The sequence below is a fragment of the Rhamphochromis sp. 'chilingali' genome, assembly GCF_963969265.1.
Source record: "Rhamphochromis sp. 'chilingali' genome assembly, chromosome: 19".
In the NCBI taxonomy this organism is placed as follows: domain Eukaryota; kingdom Metazoa; phylum Chordata; class Actinopteri; order Cichliformes; family Cichlidae; genus Rhamphochromis; species Rhamphochromis sp. 'chilingali'.
In genome coordinates, this window is record NC_137946.1 from 15,613,595 (window position 1) to 15,632,802 (window position 19,208).

The 19,208-nt window shown below is 37.7% G+C and overlaps 3 protein-coding genes across 7 annotated transcripts in view; 2 read left to right on the forward strand and 1 right to left on the reverse strand.

The window, feature by feature from the left end:
* LOC308386820 (uncharacterized protein) overlaps positions 1-13,087 on the reverse strand; it is a 30,798-nt gene extending 17,711 nt beyond the window's left edge. Inside the window, exon 1 of one of the 2 annotated variants that reach the window (XM_080866621.1) lies at positions 12,929-13,087. In XM_080866621.1, the coding sequence (XP_080722747.1) occupies positions 12,929-13,055 (127 nt within the window). In that variant the 5' untranslated portion in view covers positions 13,056-13,087. The remainder of the gene's footprint in view (positions 1-12,928) is intronic. The other variant, XM_080866622.1, reaches the window with a different exon arrangement.
* The window catches only part of LOC308387133 (uncharacterized protein), a gene marked incomplete at its 5' end in the record, with an annotated part of 100,033 nt that overhangs the window by 29,923 nt on the left and 50,902 nt on the right, over positions 1-19,208 (forward strand). The gene's annotated exons all lie outside the window — the stretch shown is intronic.
* On the forward strand, positions 610-19,109 carry LOC308386817 (uncharacterized protein). Of its 4 annotated transcripts, none has more exons than XM_080866613.1 (5): positions 610-1,223; positions 15,106-15,228; positions 15,926-16,136; positions 16,225-16,284; positions 16,703-19,109. In XM_080866613.1, the coding sequence occupies exons 1-5, from the start codon at positions 1,070-1,072 to the stop codon at positions 16,776-16,778; spliced, it is 624 nt and encodes a 207-aa protein (XP_080722739.1). In that variant the 5' UTR covers positions 610-1,069; the 3' UTR covers positions 16,779-19,109. The 4 variants fall into 4 exon arrangements, with proteins under 4 accessions (XP_080722739.1, XP_080722741.1, XP_080722742.1 ...); XM_080866615.1 differs by having other exon boundaries at positions 16,758-19,109; XM_080866614.1 differs by having other exon boundaries at positions 611-1,223; positions 15,106-15,201.

Below are 19,208 nucleotides of genomic sequence, written 5' to 3' on the forward strand. Positions count from 1 at the left end.
GTCTGGTTTTCATCCACTTGTAGAGGCTGCTGTTACTGGGGAGTGTAACTGCGATGGGATGCATGACTGGTCTGCAACAATGTCCAGGTGGGTTGGTAAGTGTCAAAACACCACCCAGTGCCAGCACCCAAAGTATCCCAGATGAACACTGCATTGTAACAGGCAATCAGTGTTAGTTACCCTGTAGTTATGTAGTTAATGAGGTGGCTCATCGATGTACAGTACATCTAGGCGTCTCTAGTTGTCTGTGAGGAAAACGGGGTTTAAAAAAAAGAGAAAAAAAGGGAAAAACGGCAGGGTACTTTTTAATCCTTTAACACATCAGCTGACATACTCAGTTCCTTGTAACGCTTTCACTTCACCCGGAATATACTGACAATTCGCGCTGAAATGAAACAGATTTTCAGGACTTTAATTTGAGCTGTTGTGTTATTTAAGTATTTATTCATAGGAAAATAATTTATTTAAAAATTTGCTCGAGTATTTTCTATTATTAAAATTATTGTTGTTGTTGCTGCCGCTGGTGTTCATATTGTTAAAAACCTGTGGATCACAGAGTTATCGGCCCATTTGTATTCTTTGCCAAGTTTTCCACCAATTTCAGCACGCGCCAGCAGGAGTCTCCCGTTCCCATAGTAACAAGACTAGGATCCGTCCGTAGACAAAGTTAGCCAGTCTTTGCCGACTTCTTTCTTTGGTGCGACCAACATTAAGCCCTGTTAGTTACTCTGCACGGCCGTACGTCCGCTTTGCTTCACCTAATAAGTAAATAAGAAGTCAGCGCGACGCCTTATATGAAAGTAGCGACAGTAAGAAGGCTGGAGAGAAGCTGCATGGAGCTCGTTGTATAGCTTAGCCAAGCCTTCTCTATCAGAGACTCTGTTGTGTTCTTGTGTCCGGAAGTTCTGCTGGGAAAAAAGTAAGAAAGGCATGAAAAAGAGTAGCTGGAGGAAATTTCTGAGAAATTTGCTCGGAGCACACTGAAACACCGTTTGGTGTCTCGCCGAGGAGGCAGAGAAGGCGTGGTGCTGTTGTTCTCTCGTAATTAGCGGCGTGTATTAATCTAGCGATGGGTCTGCCGACGCTGGAGTTCAGTGATTCTTTCCTGGACAGCCCGGATTTCAGAGAGCGGCTGCAGTGCCATGAAATAGAGTTGGAGCGAACCAACAGGTTCATAAAAGACCTCATCAAAGATGGAAACATGCTCATATCTGCCCTTAAAAGTAAGTACGCGCTGATTAATAGCTGATTCTTGGGAGCGAATGTGCTTTACAGTTTGCAGTGATTTATGCAACCTGATCCAAAGGGAAGTCCTCTGGGTATCATTCCAAACAGAACCACTGTAGGGACTTGAACCTTGAGTGTCTCATTTTTCATTTGTGTGTGTAGTATGAGCAGGACAGTTTGGAAGGTAGTTACAGTGTTATGCACAGTGTAGGTCTGTGATATACACAGCAGCTATTGCGCGAGTTAATAATTGTGTGGATGCTTTAAGCATCCACACTATTGAGTTCCTGTTTCTCTTTATTCTTTATTATTATTGTGTGGATGCTTTAAGCATCCACACTATTGAGTTCCTGTTTCTCTTTATTCTTTATTATTATTATTCTAGTTGCTTCCGTACACTTTTCGCCGTTTAACTACTTCCACAATTTTTGTGCTATTTTCACCATTCAAACTTTAAACTATTCAGCTATTTTTGCTAATTCCTGCTACGATTTTTGCTATTTTTAACTATTATACTTTTTAAAATATTAAGCTTTTTTCCTTTAATTTGTCCCATTGAAATGAATGGGAAACTTCTGCAATTCTGCTAAATTTTGCCTGTTTTTGAAACTTAACTACTTCCTCATATTTTCACCTAGAACAACCATTCAAATTTTAAAATGTTCACAAATTATTTGGCTATTCAGGTATGATTCAGCTTTTTCAAATCTTCTACTGTTTTACTTTTATGCCTCTTAAAGTTTTGAGTTGCAAAATTGTGATTTTTCACAAAATACATGTGTTGTTATGGTTGCTATGCTCTTGGCTTCCAGTGTGCCACTGAAGGTTTTGCAATTTTCACTTCATGTCCGAACAACTTCCTGCTACTTGCTCAATTTTCACTCAACTTCCACAAATTATACATCAAAACGTAGGTATTTTTGCTGGCTTTCAGAAAATGTCACCATCATTGTTGTGGGATTTATAGAATTTTTGCAAATCTCCTCAGACTAACACAAGGTCAGAAAACTCTCCATATAAAGTGAATGGAGAGCTTGTTCAAAATCACCGCTGGATTTCTGTAATGAGAGGCATATTCGAATCGTCATATCTCCTTAACGAAGCAAAGTTAAGACATGAGGCTTGTCCCCGAATATCTTCAGACACCCCTGACGCTCACAATTCAAGAATTTCTTTCTCACCTATTACCGTTCTGAAATGAGTTGGACTTGTTTGAGGGTAGGAAATTCGTCCTTCGCTCAGATTTCTTCAGATTTCAAACTGTGGAAATGAACCACTTTTTTCTCTCGTCATAACTTTTTGTTGGATTTCCACAGAGACCTGAAAATTTCCATGATTGTTCACCAAAGCCTGCTGTCTCTTACGGTGAAAGAATGATATCGATACTCCAAATAGATTTCGAGTTAGAAAGCGTTGTTTGAGGGCAAGTCAAGGCAGTTTTTGCTTCGCTCTACTCAGTTATGGTGCATTACAAGTCAAATATCTTTAATAATTCATATTTTAATGATAAATTGTAAACACTGGAAGATTCCCCCATCTCTTCTGAACAAAACGGTGTAAGAATGACCGCTCTAGCCCCTACGGTTTGGAAATTATGGTCATTTGTTTGAGGGGAGTCCTCACTATGAGAAATAGGCTGCAATAATCCTGTGCCTCTCTGTGCTGCGTGTGTAAAAAGAGGCACATGTTTTGGCGGGAAAAAGTACACAGGCTCTCTGATTGGTGGATTCAAATTCAGCAGCTCCCAGCCTGACCTAGAAACTTACTTCTCTCTCCCTGTGCATTTTTTTTGCTGATTTTTTCATTTAACAAGTATATTTGAGGGACCCTCAGCATGTTCAGCATTTTTTCAGCTGTCCATTTTGCTTTTCCAATTTTTCTGTTTAACTTATTACTATTGTGCTAAATAATACTATTTCTGCTATTTTATAAGATTTGTGCCTAATATAGTATTTCTGCTAAATTACAATATTTCTGCTTTTTATACTATTTGTGCTAAAACATAGTATTTCTACTAAATGTAGTATTTATGCTTAATCATACTATTTCTGCTTTTTATGGGATTTGTGCCTAATATAGTATTTCTGCTTTTTATAGGATTTTTGCTCAAACATAGTATTTCTACTAAATGTAGTGTTTATGCTTAATCATCCTATTTCTGCTTTTTATAGGATTTGTGCTTAATATAGTATTTCTGCTAAATTATAGTATTTCTGCTTTTTATAGTATTTGTGCTAAAACATAGTATTTCTACTAAATGTAGTATTTATGCTTAATCATAGTATTTCTATATATTTCTGCCAGGTCCCCAGGCAGCCAATCCTCTGTGAGGACTGAGAAATTCAAATTTTCAAATCAGGGCCTGCACGGCTTCCCAGCCAATCATATATGTGTCCTGAGGCATTCAAATTTGCATATTGGGGCCTTCATGGCTTCTAAGCCAGCCAATCATATCTGAGGGCTGAGGAATTCAAATCCACAAATCAGGGCCTGCACAGCTTCCCAGCCAGCCAATCATGTATGTGGGCTCCAGGTATTCAAATTTGCATATTGGGGAATTCGTGGCTTCTAAGTCAACAAGTCATCCATGTCATATATCTCTAAAAATTCATATTTTAATGATAAATTGTCAACACTTGAAGATTCCCCCATCTCTTCTGAACAAAACGGTGTAAGAATGACCGCTCTAGCCCCTATGGTTAGGAAATTATGGTCATTTGTTTGAGGGGAATCCTCACTATGTGAAATAAACTGAAAGAAGCAGGTCTATGTCTCTGTGCTGCGTGTGTAAAAAGATGCACCTGTTTTGGCGGGAAAACGTAAACAGCCTCTCTGATTGGTGGATTCAAATTCAGCAGCTCCCAGGCTGACCTAGAAACTTAGTCCTCTCTCCCTGTGTGTGTGTGTGTGTGTGTGTGTGTGTGTGTGTTTAGTGGGAGAGAGAGGACCCTGCCCTTATTTGACAGCATGTCATTGTAGGATTTAAATTGAACATAGTTAGACTGGTTGACTGGATTGGAGCCTGTGTTTGTGTGTCCCTCTGTGCATTTGTGTTTCAATAAGTTATTACTATTCTGCTAAATCATAGTATTTCTGGTACTTTTCGGTACTTGTGCTAAATACAGTATTTCTGCTAAATCATACTATTTCTGCTTTTCATAGGATTTGTGCTTAATATAGTATTTCTGCTAAATTATAGTTTTTCTTCTTTTTATAATATTTGTGCTAAAACATAGTATTTCTACTAAATGTAGTATTTATGCTTAATAATAGTATTTCTATATATTTCTGCCAGGTCCCCAGGCAGCCAATCCTCTGTGAGGACTGAGACATTCAAATTTTCAAATCAGGGCCTGCACAGTTTCCCAGCCAATCAAATAAGTGTCCTGAGGCATTCAAATTTGCATATTGGGGCCTTCGTGGCTTCTAAGCCAGCCAATCATATCTGAGGGCTGAGGAATTCAAATCCACAAATCAGGGCCTGCACGGCTTCCCAGCCAGCCAATCACATATGTGGTCTGAGGCATTCAAATTTGCATATTGGGGAATTCGTGGCTTCTAAGTCAACAAGTCATCCATGTCATATATCTCTAAAAATTCATATTTTAATATTAAATTGTCAACACTTGAAGATTCCCCCATCTCTTCTGAACAAAACGGTGTAAGAATGACCGTTCTAGCCCCTATGGTTAGGAAATTACGGTCATTTGTTTGAGGGGAGTCGTCACTATGAGAAATAGACTGCAAAAATCCTGTGTCTCTCTGTGCTGCTGCGTGTGTAAACAGATGCACCTGTTTTGGTGGGGAAAAGTGCACAGCCTCTCTGATTGGTGGATTCAAATTCAGCAGCTCCCAGGCTGACCTAGAAACTTACTTCTCTCTCCCTGTGTGTGTGTGTGTGTGTGTGTGTGTGTGACAGAGAGAGAGAGAGAGAGAGAGAGAAAGGCTTTTAATGGGATGATCTCATTCTAAGATTTAAATTCAATATATTTAGACTGGTTGACTGAATTGGATCTTGTGTGTGGGTCTCTCTGTGCATGTGTGTTTCCTCATGTGTACATATTTGTGATTGTGTGGCTGTAATAAATTTTTTTGCAGATTTTTGTCATTTAACAAGTATATTTGAGGGACCCTCAGCAAGTTCAGCATTTTTTCAGCTGTCCATTTTGCTTTTCCAATTTTTCTGTTTAACTTATTACTATTGTGCTAAATCATACAATTTCTGCTATTTTATAAGATTTGTGCTTAATATACTATTTCTGCTTTTATAGGATTTGTGCTTAATATAGTATTTCTGCTAAATGTAGTATTTATGCTTAATCATACTATTTCTGCTTTTCATAGTATTTGTGCTTAATATAGTATTTCTGCTAAATTTAGTATTTCTGATTAATTATAGTTTTTCTACTAAATCATAGTGCAGTATTTCTGCTTTTTATGGGATTTGTGCTAAAACAAAGTATTTCTACTAAATGTAGTATTTGTGCTTAATCATACCATTTCTGCTTTTTATAGGATTTGTGCTTAATATAGTATTTCTGCTTTTATAGGATTTGTGCTTAATATAGTATTTCTGCTAAATGTAGTATTTATGCTTAATCATACTATTTCTGCTTTTCATAGTATTTGTGCTTAATATAGTATTTCTGCTAAATTATAGTATTTCTGCCAAATTATAATATTTGTGCTAAAACATAGTCTTAATTTAAAATTACAATATTCATAGTTCATCACAGTGTCTCTGGTAAATCACAATATTTCTGCTCTGTTGTACTATTTTTCTAAATCATAGTGTTTCTGTAATGTTTAAGTATTTTTGGCTAAATATATTCTTTCTGTTATCTTATACTATTTCTCCTAAATTCTTGTATTTTTGAGAAGTTATCATATTTCTGGTAAGTTACAATATTTCTGCTAAATTCTGCTATGCTATTGTATTTCTGCCAAGTATTATGTTTCCTCTAAGATATTGCAGTTCTGCTAAGTTATTCCATTTTAGCAAACTTCTTTTGCTTCTGCAAAGTTTTTACAATTTCTGCAACTTTTCAGCTTTTTCAGCTACTTTTTGCATACAGCTTCAGCTTTAAGCATCCACACTGCATTTTCGCAGGAAATGCAAATTTTTCTAGTTATTATTCTAGTTGCTTCCGTACACTTTTCGCCGTTAAACTACTTCCACAATTTTCAGCCGATTTTCACCGTTCAAATTTTAAACTATTCTGCTATTTTTGCTCTTTCCTGCTACGATTTTTGCTATTTTTAACTATTATACTTTTTAAAATATTAAGCTTTTTTCCTTTAATTTGTCCCATTGAAATGAATGGGAAACTTCTGCAATTCTGCTAAAATTTGCTTGTTTTTGAAACTTAACTACTTCCTCATATTTTCACCTAGAACAACCATTCAAATTTTAAAATGTTCACAAATTATTGGGCTATTCAGGTATGATTCAGCTTTTTCAAATCTTCTACTGTTTTACTTTTATGCCTCTTAAAGTTTTGAGTTGCAAAATTGTGATTTTTCACAAAATACATGTGTTGTTATGGTTGCTATGCTCTTGGCTTCCAGTGTGCCACTGAAGGTTTTGCAATTTTCACTTCATGTCCGAACAACTTCCTGCTACTTGCTCAATTTTCACTCAACTTCCACAAATTATACATCAAAACGTAGGTATTTTTGCTGGCTTTCAGAAAATGTCACCATCATTGTTGTGGGATTTATAGAATTTTTGCAAATCTCCTCAGACTAACACAAGGTCAGAAAACTCTCCATATAAAGTGAATGGAGAGCTTGTTCAAAATCACCGCTGGATTTCTGTAATGAGAGGCATATTCGAATCGTCATATCTCCTTAACGAAGCAAAGTTAAGACATGAGGCTTGTCCCCGAATATCTTCAGACACCCCTGACGCTCACAATTCAAGAATTTCTTTCTCACCTATTACCGTTCTGAAATGAGTTGGACTTGTTTGAGGGTAGGAAATTCGTCCTTCGCTCAGATTTCTTCAGATTTCAAACTGTGGAAATGAACCACTTTTTTCTCTCGTCATAACTTTTTGTTGGATTTCCACAGAGACCTGAAAATTTCCATGATTGTTCACCAAAGCCTGCTGTCTCTTACGGTGAAAGAATGATATCGATACTCCAAATAGATTTCAAGTCACAAAGCGTTGTTTGAGGGCAAGTCAAGGCAGTTTTTGCTTCGCTCTACTCAGTTATGGTGCATTACAAGTCAAATATCTTTAATAATTCATATTTTAATGATAAATTGTAAACACTGGAAGATTCCCCCATCTCTTCTGAACAAAACGGTGTAAGAATGACCGCTCTAGCCCCTACGGTTTGGAAATTATGGTCATTTGTTTGAGGGGAGTCCTCACTATGAGAAATAGGCTGCAATAATCCTGTGCCTCTCTGTGCTGCGTGTGTAAAAAGAGGCACATGTTTTGACGGGAAAAAGTACACAGGCTCTCTGATTGGTGGATTCAAATTCAGCAGCTCCCAGGCTGACCTAGAAACTTACTTCTCTCTCCCTGTGCATTTTTTTGCTGATTTTTTTCATTTAACAAGTATATTTGAGGGACCCTCAGCATGTTCAGCATTTTTTCAGCTGTCCATTTTGCTTTTCCAATTTTTCTGTTTAACTTATTACTATTGTGCTAAATCATACTATTTCTGCTATTTTATAAGATTTGTGCCTAATATAGTATTTCTGCTAAATTACAGTATTTCTGCTTTTTATACTATTTGTGCTAAAACATAGTATTTCTACTAAATGTAGTATTTATGCTTAATCATACTATTTCTGCTTTTTATGGGATTTGTGCCTAATATAGTATTTCTGCTTTTTATAGGATTTTTGCTCAAACATAGTATTTCTACTAAATGTAGTGTTTATGCTTAATCATCCTATTTCTGCTTTTTATAGGATTTGTGCTTAATATAGTATTTCTGCTAAATTATAGTATTTCTGCTTTTTATAGTATTTGTGCTAAAACATAGTATTTCTACTAAATGTAGTATTTATGCTTAATCATAGTATTTCTATATATTTCTGCCAGGTCCCCAGGCAGCCAATCCTCTGTGAGGACTTAGACATTCAAATTTTCAAATCAGGGCCTGCACAGTTTCCCAGCCAATCATATATGTGTCCTGAGGCATTCAAATTTGCATATTGGGGCCTTCATGGCTTCTAAGCCAGCCAATCATATCTGAGGGCTGAGGAATTCAAATCCACAAATCAGGGCCTGCACGGCTTCCCAGGCAGCCAATCATATATGTGGCCTCAGGCATTCAAATTTGCATATTGGGGAATTCGTGGCTTCTAAGTCAACAAGTCATCCATGTCGTATATCTCTAAAAATTCACATTTTAATGATAAATTGTTAACACTGGAAGATTCCCCCATCTCTTCTGAACAAAACGGTTTAAGAATGACCGTTCTAGCCCCTACGGTTAGGAAATTATGGTCATTTGTTTGTGGGGAGTCCTCACTATGAGAAATAGGCTGCAATAATCCTGTGCCTCTCTGTGCTGCGTGTGTAAAAAGATGCACCTGTTTTGGCGGGAAAACGTAAACAGCCACTCTGATTGGTGGATTTAAATTCGGCAGCTCTCTCCCTCTGTGTCTGTCTGTGTGTGTGTGTGTGTGTGTGTGTGTGTTTAGTGGGAGAGAGAGGACCCTGCCCTTATTTGGCAGCATGTCATTGTAGGATTTAAATTGAATATAGTTAGACTGGTTGACTGGATTAGAGCCTGTGTTTGTGTGTCCCTCTGTGCATTTCTGTTTCAATATGCCTCCATATTTGTAATTTTGTAAGTTATTACTATTCTGCTAAATCATAGTATTTCTGGTACTTTTCGGTACTTGTGCTAAATACAGTATTTCTGCTAAATCATACTATTTCTGCTTTTCATAAGATTTGTGCCTAATATAGTATTTCTGCTAAATTATAGTATTTGTTCTTTTTATAGGATTTGTGCCTAACATAGTATTTCTGCTAAATTATAGTATTTCTGCTTTTTATAGGATTTGTGCCTAATATAGTATTTCTGCTTTTTATAGGATTTGTGCCTAATATAGTATTTCTGCTTTTTATAGGATTTGTGCCTAATATAGTATTTCTGCTTTTTATAGGATTTGTGCCTAATATAGTATTTCTGCTTTTTATAGGATTTGTACCTAATATAGTATTTCTGCTTTTTATACTATTTGTGCCTAATATAGTATTTCTGCTAAATTATAGTATTTCTGCTTTTTATAGTATTTGTGCGAAAACATAGTATTTCTACTAAATGTAGTATTTATGCTTAATCATAGTATTTCTATATATATATCTGCCAGGTCCCCAGGCAGCCAATCCTCTCTGAGGACTGAGACATTCAAATTTTCAAATCAGGGCCTGCACGGCTTCCCAGCCAATCATATATGTGTCCTGAGGCATTCAAATTTGCATATTGGGGCCTTCATGGCTTCTAAGCCAGCCAATCATATCAGGGCTGAGGAATTCAAATCCACAAATCAGGGCCTGCATGGCTTCCCAGCCAGCCAATCATATATGTGGCCTCAGCCATTCAAATTTGCATATTGGGGAATTCGTGGCTTCTAAGTCAACAAGTCATCCATGTCATATATCTCTAAAAATTCATATTTGAATGATAAATTGTCAACACTTGAAGATTCCCCAATCACTTCTGAACAAAACGGTGTAAGAATGACCGCTCTAGCCCCTACAGTTAGGAAATTATGGTCATTTGTTTGAGGGGAGTCCTCACTATGAGAAATAGACTGCAATAATCCTGTGCCTCTCTGTGCTGCGTGTGTAAAAAGATGCACCTGTTTTGGCGGGAAAATGTAAACAGCCACTCTGATTGGTGGATTTAAATTCAGCAGCTCTCTCCCTCTGTGTGTGTGTGTGTGTGTGTGTTTAGTGGGAGAGAGAGGACCCTGCCCTTATTTGGCAGCATGTCATTGAAGGATTTAAATTGAATATAGTTAGACTGGTTGACTGAATTGGATCTTGTGTGTGTGTCTCTCTGTGCATGTGTGTTTCCTCATGTGTACATATTTGTAATTGTGTGGCTGTCATAAATTTTTTTTCAGATTTTTGTCATTTAACAAGTATATTTGAGGGACCCTCAGCATGTTCAGCATTTTTTCAGCTGTCCATTTTGCTTTTCCAATTTTTCTGTTTAACTTATTACTATTGTGCTAAATCATACTATTTCTGCTATTTTATAAGATTTGTGCTTAATATACTATTTCTGCTTTTATAGGATTTGTGCTTAATATAGTATTTCTGCTTTTTATAAGATTTGTGCTTAATATAGTATTTCTGCTAAATGTAGTATTTATGCTTAATCATATTATTTCTGCTTTTCATAGGATTTGTGCTTAATATAGTATTTCTGCTAAATTTAGTATTTCTGATTAATTATAGTTTTTCTACTAAATCATAGTACAGTATTTCTGCTTTTTATGGGATTTGTGCTAAAACAAAGTATTTCTACTAAATGTAGTATTTATGCTTAATCATACCATTTCTGCTTTTTATAGGATTTGTGCTTAATATAGTATTTCTGCTAAATTATAGTATTTCTGCCAAATTATAATATTTGTGCTAAAACATAGTCTTAATTTAAAATTACAATATTCATAGTTCATCACAGTGTCTCTGGTAAATCACAATATTTCTGCTCTGTTGTACTATTTTTCTAAATCATAGTGTTTCTGTAATGTTTAAGTATTTTTGGCTAAATATATTCTTTCTGTTATCTTATACTATTTCTCCTAAATTCTTGTATTTTTGAGAAGTTATCATGTTTCTGGTAAGTTACAATATTTCTGCTAAATTCTGCTATGCTATTATATCTCTGCCAAGTATTATGTTTCCTCTAAGATATTGCAGTTCTGCTAAGTTATTCCATTTTAGCAAACTTCTTTTGCTTCTGCAAAGTTTTTACAATTTCTGCAACTTTTCAGCTTTTTCAGCTACTTTTTGCATACAGCTTCAGCTTTAAGCATCCACACTGCATTTTCGCAGGAAATGCAAATTTTTCTAGTTAATAATATTTGTTCACCTTAATTTGTTGATGTAGGTCACCTTTACAATATTGTAGTCTGCTGTTACATACAGGTTTTAACTAGCAGAAAGCAGCAAACAGCTGACAACTGCCTTGAGGGCCCAAAACAGCAGGACCACCGCCTAACCTCCACCCACCAAGCTACTATTGGGTGTTACCTGATTTCGGCTAGATTACTGAAAATATATAAAAAGACCATGTCCACATTAACTATATCAGTGATGTTTTTGATATTTTTTTTTCTATAAACAGTGGGTATTTTTTTTAAAAGTGGCAGAAGAATGTTAATTTAGCTTGTTTTGCTTGGGTATTAGTACTAAACCTAAAGGCACTAAACTCTCAATTTCTTTAAAACAGAGGAAAACTGGAAATATTCACATTTTTGCACATATGAATCTTTATTATTATCACATTTGGGGTTTTTCCTGAATACAATTTTTTTTAAACGCCAGCCCCAGAATACCTTGTATTTATTAAATGGTTGGAAATAACTGGAACACGCAAATGCTATGCAAAGAAAGTCTTAAAGAAGGTTGCTCAGTCTCATGGCATTCACCATCAAATAACCTTACATAGTACAGGTCAGCCCCCAAAGATCGTGTTAATGACTGTGTGTTTATTAATTTTGACACCTTCATTTGACAGTATAAAGGCACATGGCTGGGTTACTGACTGGGTGCCATATTCTTGTCCTGATGACAGCTTTCAAACAGCATATACCTCCTTGTTGTTTGTAGTGTTTGATTAAGGTGGGGGGGTGGGGTTTTTGGCTCACCTGTTGGCTGAGGTAGAGGAGGAATCCTAAAAAGGGTGAAATGTAGACTGTTGACTCTTGTTCCCCTTTTTTAACCCACTACTTTGGAGTGATTCCAGTTAAATCAAATCAAATCAAATCAAATCACTTTTATTGTCACATCACATGTGCAGGTACATTGGTACAGCACATGTGAGTGAAATTCTTGTGTGCGAGCTTCACAAGCAACAGAGTTGTGCAAAATACAATAATGTAAACAAGCAAAACACAAGAATGGCTACATCTGAAACTAATAAATATATGTACAATATATAATAGTATATGCATTTCTGGATGTGTATACTAAATATTTTCCTACGTGTGTGTGTGTGTGTGTGTGTGTGTGTGTGTGTGTGTGTGTGTGTGTGTGTGTGTGTGTGTGTGTGTGTGTGTACACATATTTTACAAGTTTCACAGTTTCTGAAATCTTTCCAGTTAGGTCTCTTTTTCACAGCTTGTTTACTTTGCATATAAATTCTATAAAATATGCTTAATGACAGTGACAATTAATCATTCACACAGACCTGATTTTTGTGACAACAAAACAAAGTTTTATTTCTGTCTGTTTATTTAGTGATGTGCACCGAGATTAAAGCGAGATCAGAAATAATGACGGTAATTTTGAATCCTTTTGTTATTTCTTGACTAGGACATTGTTTCTATTTCTGTTTTACTCTTTTCAGTGTTTGAACTTTCTTTCTTTTTTTCCTTTGCCACTGAGCTTTTTTTACAAACACTAATTTAGATGATTAAAGCTGACAGTGGAGGATTTGAGAGCATAAGTAACTTTATCTGTTGCTGGTATGAAGGAGCAGCAGGACTTTACCTGCCACTGTTGGTGGTTCGCCCCTGTAGGGTCTACTGCGCAGAAAGAATTCGTGGTGGCGACGTGGTTGCTGCAGGCTGGCATTTTCAAAGAACATTTTGTCTGCTGGTTCCTGGATCACTGGCATCACCCGATGTTCTAAATCTTTGGTGTCTGCTCCTAAAAAAGTTTTAGAAAAGATGCATTAAAAAGTAAGACAAAAAAACTATCAGAATTGAATTTAAAAAAAAACTACCAAATCCAAGAATAATAACTATGAAATTTAAAATGGAGGGCATTGTGACTGTAATGCTTACCTTCCTTTAAAAAAACACATAAGCTTTCTGCCGTGTTACCCTCTACTTCCTATATTTCTCTGCACTGTGAGTGTTTGTGTGCCCGCTTATACAAAGAGCTTCTTAAAGCTTGTTTACTGCAGTAGTCATGGTGTTCTGTTGTTCACCGGTGGCTGGCAGATAGAGCAGTAACCAGCTGGGACAATAAAGCAGATGAAGTACCAGAATGCTGAAACTTTGGTCCGTGAGTTCAGTCAGACAGGTTTAAAAGGGAATATGCTCCAAAATGAGAATTTTTATAAGTAATATTATTAAAATAAAGGCTGGATGACCATTTTTTAAAAACTGATTCAACTAGGTAATAAGTAAACTAGAAAGTTGGCCAGAGACTCCATTCTCCACTAAAGCCAACGATCTGTTTTTGAATTTAAAATAAAAGTGATCTGGATTCGCTTCACCTGTCCACCAAGCTTGACTTGGTAGTTTGTCTTGCTGACAGACAGGCATAAAATATCACCACCCGTAAGCTAGAAGTGCCGAGCTAAGCCTTGTTTCCAAAGTTAATGCGTTTAAATGTCTTGCAAGGGTGGCTGCACAGTACCAAGTGTGATGATGGCAAAATAAATTTGACCACAGCAGTGTTAAGTGACACACCAAGCCAAGAAAGGAATGGGAAAAAAGAAGGGGGGAAGAGAAAATGACAAGTTTCCCATTCAGTAGTTACCCTGGGGCATTTGGCTAGAACTCAGCAATGTTCCCTGCGTCTTTGACATGAATCCAGCATTACTTTTTTCACATTAGAGGGCTTGTTTGAGCCTGCACTTTTCAGCAGGTAGTCTTATATTTATGGAAAAACTCTTAAGTGATGCAATCCTTTTTAAGGTATTTTTTTGTTTATTGTAAATTCCTCACAAGCTTGCAAATCACTTACTATAATATATGACAACAATAATCTGAGGTGTTGGCGGAAGATGTCATTTTAAACCCTATTTGTCTGAGACTTTTACCACTATGTTGTGCATTTTCAGTATGTGAGTGTTATTTTTTTTATCCTTTTTATCCAATTTCCCCCAATTTTTATCCGTTGTTCTCCTAACCCACATACTGAGTATGTCTCGGTACAAGGTCTACCGAACCTCTGAATCTCGTGGTGCTTCTTTTTGTTTTTCGAATGTTTTTTTTTTTTTAAAGGGAGAGAGCGGCATGACAAAACTAATTTCAAAAAACAAAAACCCTCTGCATCTGGTGAAGAAAGTTAAAATTACAGAGTGAATCTTAGGCTTCACAAATGGGAACGAAGATGAAAATGAAAGCTGGGAAATGTTCTCAAGTCTTTCCAGGGTTAACATGGAGGTATCAGTCAGCAAAGCTCTGTTCCCACCACTGCACTCATCACCCCCCACACCACCCTCCCTCCCTCCCCTTGCACAAATAACTCCATTAGTTTCACGGCTCCCAGTGGGATCAAAGAAAGAAATACAGTAAAACATTGCATCGTTTTTTTCAAAAATGAAAGAAAGTTCAAACACTGAAAAGAGTAAAACAGAAATAGAAACAATGTCCTAGTCAAGAAATAACAAAAGGATTCAAAATTACCGTCATTATTTCTGATCTCGCTTTAATCTCGGTGCACATCACTAAATAAACAGACAGAAATAAAACTTTGTTTTGTTGTCACAAAAATCAGGTCTGTGTGAATGATTAATTGTCACTGCCATTACGCATATTTTATAGAATTTATATGCAAAGTAAACAAGCTGTGAAAAAGAGACCTAACTGGAAAGATTTCAGAAACTGTGAACAGCGTTGGGCTACATGTTCTGTGCTAACTGGAATCACTCCAAAGTAGTGGGTTTAAAAAAGGGGAACAAGAGTCAACAGTCTACGTTTCACCCTTTTTAGGATTCCTCCTCTACCCGGACACACCTGCTAAGATGGAGACCACATCACGTGAGGCTTTCTGCTTCAGGCCTATCCCAGACCAAGATCCAGGCAAAGGTCAACAGACTTGGCTCACCCTAGAGAGTAAACTCATCATGTCTGTATAAAGATAAGACTCATTTATGATGGCACAGTGCACGCAAGGCTGTGGCTTTCTGTTCAGTGCATGTGTGTGTCTTGGAAATGGTTTGGGCAGTGTGCTATGAGTGAGAAGGCAGAGATGGTAGAGATTATAAAGGTGATTTTGTGATTAAAGCTTAGATTAAAAAAAACCCTACACTGCCATTAAACTGAAAAACACTGTAATAAAGTATTTAATACCTCAAATAGAACATAAGAAAGACCATATAAGGTTAAATGTGAAAATGCTGTTATAGACACAGAGCATCTGGAGGAGTGATATTGTTTTCTCTGCTGTGCAGTGAAATTCCTGCCACTCTTACTCACAGACACAGGATTGGATTGCCCTCAGCAGTAATTATTTGTGTATGTGTTCCCGTGTCCTTCACACAGCTCTGCGACATCCAAAGCAAATGATTTATATTCATAAGAACATTTCATCTCATTTATGTATAAAGTATTATTCTCTCAAGATTAAAATGAAAAAAGCAAATAGTGTAATACATGTAGTATGATCAAGAAAGTAAGAAAGTTTATTTATGGAAAGTGTGATTACTGTTGATGAAATTCTGCCTTTAGCAAAGTTCTGATTACCCTTCAGCAGGCTGTAACACACAACAGGAATCTCACCATTCTCCTCCTGCATCCTCATGATAAACAGGAAGAGGAAACAGACGCGAGGACAGAGAAGTGAGAGGGAATGAGCAAGAAGGCAACCGTGATCACATGTCAGCAGCAGCAAAAAACGAACAGGAAACAGCCCAGATGCAGTCTCAGTATCAGAAAGACTTCCCTCCCCCATCCTCCTGCCACAGGAGGCGGACACCTGCTTTCCCGCAGCCTGACAACATTGGCATTAACCCTGCGTTCAGGTGAGAGCAGGTTTATCATCATCACAGTGTCCTTCATGTAGGGAGCAGCTACTCTGTGTCTGCGTGCTCTGATTCTTCTGATTCACAGGATCAACTTCAGCACGGTCCAAAGAGAGACTTACCCAGGCTGGCCCATCGTGAATGTCGGGTACGGTGGAAGGCAAAGACCAGCTAAGCATGACTTCTAAGTGGCAGTGGAAATCATCTTGCATGTTTGCATACATGCATGATTAATATTAAATGTCAAAGTCATATTTAACAAATGCTTGAAATTTGTCTTGTCCCAGCATGTATTCCCAATAATCATACAGTAATAAACACAAACCAGTGGAAAAAAGCCTCAGTTTTCAGTGTGTTTGACGTATATGTGTTTGCACTAACTTCATTGTCTCTTCGTATAAATAACACTACAATTGACAGCTTACTACTCAGAACATACTTGGAAATAAAAGTCAGTTCTACCTCTTGTTTTTTTCTGGTACATTAGAGAATTACCTTTTAATGAAATAAGAGATTCATTTCCCGTCATCTTTCATATTGATGACTTCAGAAATACTTGTGCACAGTTTAAGAATCCACCCAGTGACCCATAACCGAAAGCTGATTGACCTCACTGGGCAGGACCGAGGATCAGATGGCTGAGTAAGAGCTGAGTAGCTGGTCAGGGACTTCATCTGCTCTGCACTACCCGACTCACTGGACCCTCTACAGTTTGCATACCGCCACAACAGGTCCACTGATGATGCCATAGCCCTGACACTACACACTGCCCTGTCACACCTGGAGAAGAGAGACACGTATGTGAGGATGCTGTTTGTAGATTACAGCTCAGCATTCAATACCATCGTTCCCTCGAAGCTGGACAGGAAACTGCAGGATCTAGGACTGAGCAGCTCCCTCTGCAGCTGGATCCTTAGCTTCCTGTCTGACAGACGCCAGGTGGTCAGACTGGGCAGCATCACCTCATCCCCCATCACACTGAACACTGGTGCTCCACAGGGGTGTGTACTGAGCCCTCTCCTGTACTCACTCTACACCTACGACTGCACAGCCACTAACAGCTCCAACATCATTGTGAAGTTTGCGGACGACACTACAGTGGTGGGTCTTATCACCAACGGTGATGAGACGGCTTACAGGGAGGAGGTCAGCGCCCTGACCCACTGGTGTCAAGACAACCATCTCACCCTCAACGTCGCAAAGACAAAGGAGTTGATAGTGGACTTCCGGAGGTGCAGAGAAGTACACACCCCCATCACCATCAACGGCGCTGCTGTGGAGAGAGTGAGCAGCTTCCGGTTCCTTGGAGTACATCTGGCTGAGGATCTTACGTGGTCAGTACACACAAACAAAACAGTGAAGAAGGCACAGCAGCGCCTCTTCTTTCTCAGGAGACTGAAAAGATTCGGCATGAGCCCCCGGATCCTCAGGACCTTCTATCACTGTGCCATTGAGAGCATCCTCACTGGATGCATCACCACCTGGTATGGCAACAGCACCGCCTACAACTGCAAAGCTCTCCAGCGAGTAGTGCGGTGCTCTGAACGGATAATTGGAGGTGAGCTTCCCTCCCTCCAAGACATCTACAGGAAGCGCTGCCTGAGGAAAGCGGGGAGGATCATCAAGGACTCCAGTCACCCCAGCCATAAACTGTTCAGACTGCTTCCATCAGGAAGGAGGCTCTGCAGCATCCGGTCCCGTACCAGCAGACTGAGAGACAGCTTCTTCCACCAGGCCATCAGACTGCTGAACACGTCATAGACACCTCAGCTTCACTACTGGAACTTCAACATTATGCACTCCACACTGTATATAAATGCCACTTGTTTTGCACATATTCAACTCTGTATATTTTATATATTTTATTATTATTATTATTATTTTTTTTTTTTACTATTTAATTTGTAAAAATGTGTATACACACACACACACACACACACACACACGTAGGAAAATATTTAGTATACACATCCAGAAATGCATACACTATTATATATTGTACATATATTTATTAGTTTCAGGTTGGCCATTCTTGTATTTTGCTCGTTTGTGTTGTTGTGTTTGCACATCTCTGTTGCTTGTGGGGCTCGCACACAAGAATTTCCCTCGCATGTGCTGTGCCAGTGTGCCTGCACATGTGATGTGACAATAAAAGTGATTTGATTTGATTTTGATTTGATTTGAGTAAGCATTTGATTCAAATTCCTGAGTTGCATGTATATGGAAAAAGGAGTAAATGTGTTTGAATACTGAGTTTTCTTCCCTCAAGTATAAATCTTGCACAACACATCATTACCAACTCTGAAAACAGGGGTCACATGAGGCTACACTGGAAAACTACCCAACTTGGGAAATCTTAAACATGTTGCAACACTTTGACAAACAGTAACACCTTAGATTTCAAAACAATGACGAATTTTATTGTTTATGATATAATCTGATTTACTTTTTTTTTTTTTTAAAGAAATGGAGCTGACAATGTGCTCTTAAACTTATGCTTTTTTAAAAACAAAACAAAACTGCAAACTCATTTTACATTGCGAGTCACATATAGCCTTTGACCTTGAGTGGGCCGGACCAGCGAAACTTCCCTTTCTGTCAGTGAAAAGAAGTTTAACTATGCATTTAATCCCTTGAATATCTTAATATCAGAAAAAGAAATGCAGTTTTGTTTGTCTCAGTTTATCTACATGATAAACAACATTCTGTAGTAAATGGGGAAAAAAGTCTGTTGGGACTTAAATTGCAAGAAATAAAATTTGAATTGTATATGTGGGGTAATAATATTTATGATAACTGTATAAAAATACAGTTCCGATTTCCCAAAGCAATCCAATTGGACTCTTAAGCAGTGATTCTGGCTGCTGGCGCTCATGTTTGACATGATGGATGTAAGCCTCATTTGGCTGGACACCACCCGTATTGTAATTTTTTCGCTAGAATAAAGACTTGTAAAAAAAAAAAAAAAAAAAACCCAACAAAACACAACAACCCTACTTTGTCATTCCTGAGACTTCCCTGAGAAGAACTGAATATGACAGCCACAGGCAGAGTCCTGATTACCATACAGTA